Below are 1,377 nucleotides of genomic sequence, written 5' to 3'. Positions count from 1 at the left end.
AGAATGCCTGTGTGTGTGCACGTGTGTGCGTGCATGTGTGCATGTGTGTGTGTGTGTGGCATGTGTGCGCGCGTGTGTGTGTGTGTGTGTGTGGCATGTGCTGACAAACGTGTCCTTGGTCAAACTGCTCCTGGGGACCAAACACCCCTTTGGCCTCCTGGTAGTTATTCTCATTCCATTTGCTGTTGGTTTTAAAATGTACCCGTTCACACACATACCCACTGAAAGGTCAACATTGATGAGATGAGATGCCCCCTAGCCACGCCCCCTGGCCGCATCCGGGCCTGCCTGGCACCCTGGTCCTGATTGGCTCCCCTCAGTGGCAGCCCTGACTCCTCCTGCTCCTGCTGCCCTCTTCCTCCCCTTGGGGCCAAGCTCTAGCCTGCTGGCACGTCCCCATCAGAGGGGAGGGCGGGCAAGGAGCTGTCTGCTGGCTGGGGGTCTTCCCAGAGCTCGGCCAGTTTGGCCGTGACAGCCCCGCCGGCCTCAGGTGAGGGCCGGACGCCCAGCACAGCAGCCCCCTCCCTGGGCGGGGCGTGGAGCCGAGGGCGTGGCCGGCAGGGAGAGCAGGCGCCACCAATCCAGGCAGAGCCCTTAGGGGCACAGGCACCCCAGCCTCTTTCTGTGGCTCCGGGAGGGCCATTCCCTTAGACCGTGGGTGGTTACGTAGTGAGCTCTGCTGGGCCACATGGGGGCACCTGCTCCCGTTCCCTGGCTGGGCCCCTGGTCCACTCTGGGTGCCTGAGGACTGGGCAGCGGTGAGGAGCCTGGGGTGTCTGCTGCACCCAGCTCCTCCCTGACCCCTCAGTAATGCTCCCCTCCCCACAGACCGGTAGGAAGGCTGCCCCCGAGGCCCTGCGAGGGGAGCAGTGAAACGGCAACCCTCCTGCCTGAGACCAGCACCTTTCCCATCTCCCTTCAGGGCGGTGCTCCTGTGCCTGTGCCATTTCCTGCCCCTCGCCTCGCAGCCCCTGTGGCTTCCTGTGTCCCCCCTGAGGACCCCCACGGCTGCTGGGGTGGGGGGGGCTTCTCCACGCTCTGAATCCAGAGGGGAGGGACGGACCAGCCAGGCACTGAGGCCACGCCTCGCGGTCCCCCAAACCTCTCCACCAGGAGGGAGCCAGGGTGGAGGAGACGGTGCTGTGCTCCCCGCCAGCCTGCCCACTTCTCCCTGCTGAAGCGAACCCTACCACCATTGGCGAAGCATTTCTTACCCAGACCGGGCCTCTGATGCTGTTCGGTGTGTGGTGAGGGCAGGGTGAGCGTGTGTATGTGTGTGTGTATGTGTGTGTGCGCGTGCCCGCGTATGTGTGCTATGTGTGTATGTGTGTGTATATGTATGTGTGTGACTGTGCTATGTATGCATGTGTGTATGTG

General features: G+C 63.3%; 1 protein-coding gene across 1 annotated transcript in view; it reads left to right on the top strand.

Annotated features, from left to right (window-relative positions):
- The window catches only part of SPOCK2 (sparc/osteonectin, cwcv and kazal-like domains proteoglycan (testican) 2), a gene marked incomplete at its 5' end in the record, with an annotated part of 9,901 nt that extends 9,065 nt beyond the window's left edge, over nt 1-836 (top strand). The window contains one exon of the mRNA XM_015562109.1: nt 829-836. Coding sequence (XP_015417595.1) covers nt 829-836 — 8 coding nt within the window. The remainder of the gene's footprint in view (nt 1-828) is intronic.
- Between the last annotated feature and the right edge of the window lie 541 nt (nt 837-1,377).

This window comes from Myotis davidii, unplaced genomic scaffold (assembly GCF_000327345.1).
Source record: "Myotis davidii unplaced genomic scaffold, ASM32734v1 scaffold134, whole genome shotgun sequence".
Taxonomy (NCBI): Eukaryota; Metazoa; Chordata; class Mammalia; order Chiroptera; family Vespertilionidae; genus Myotis; species Myotis davidii.
This window is presented reverse-complemented; position numbering and strand designations above follow the sequence as displayed.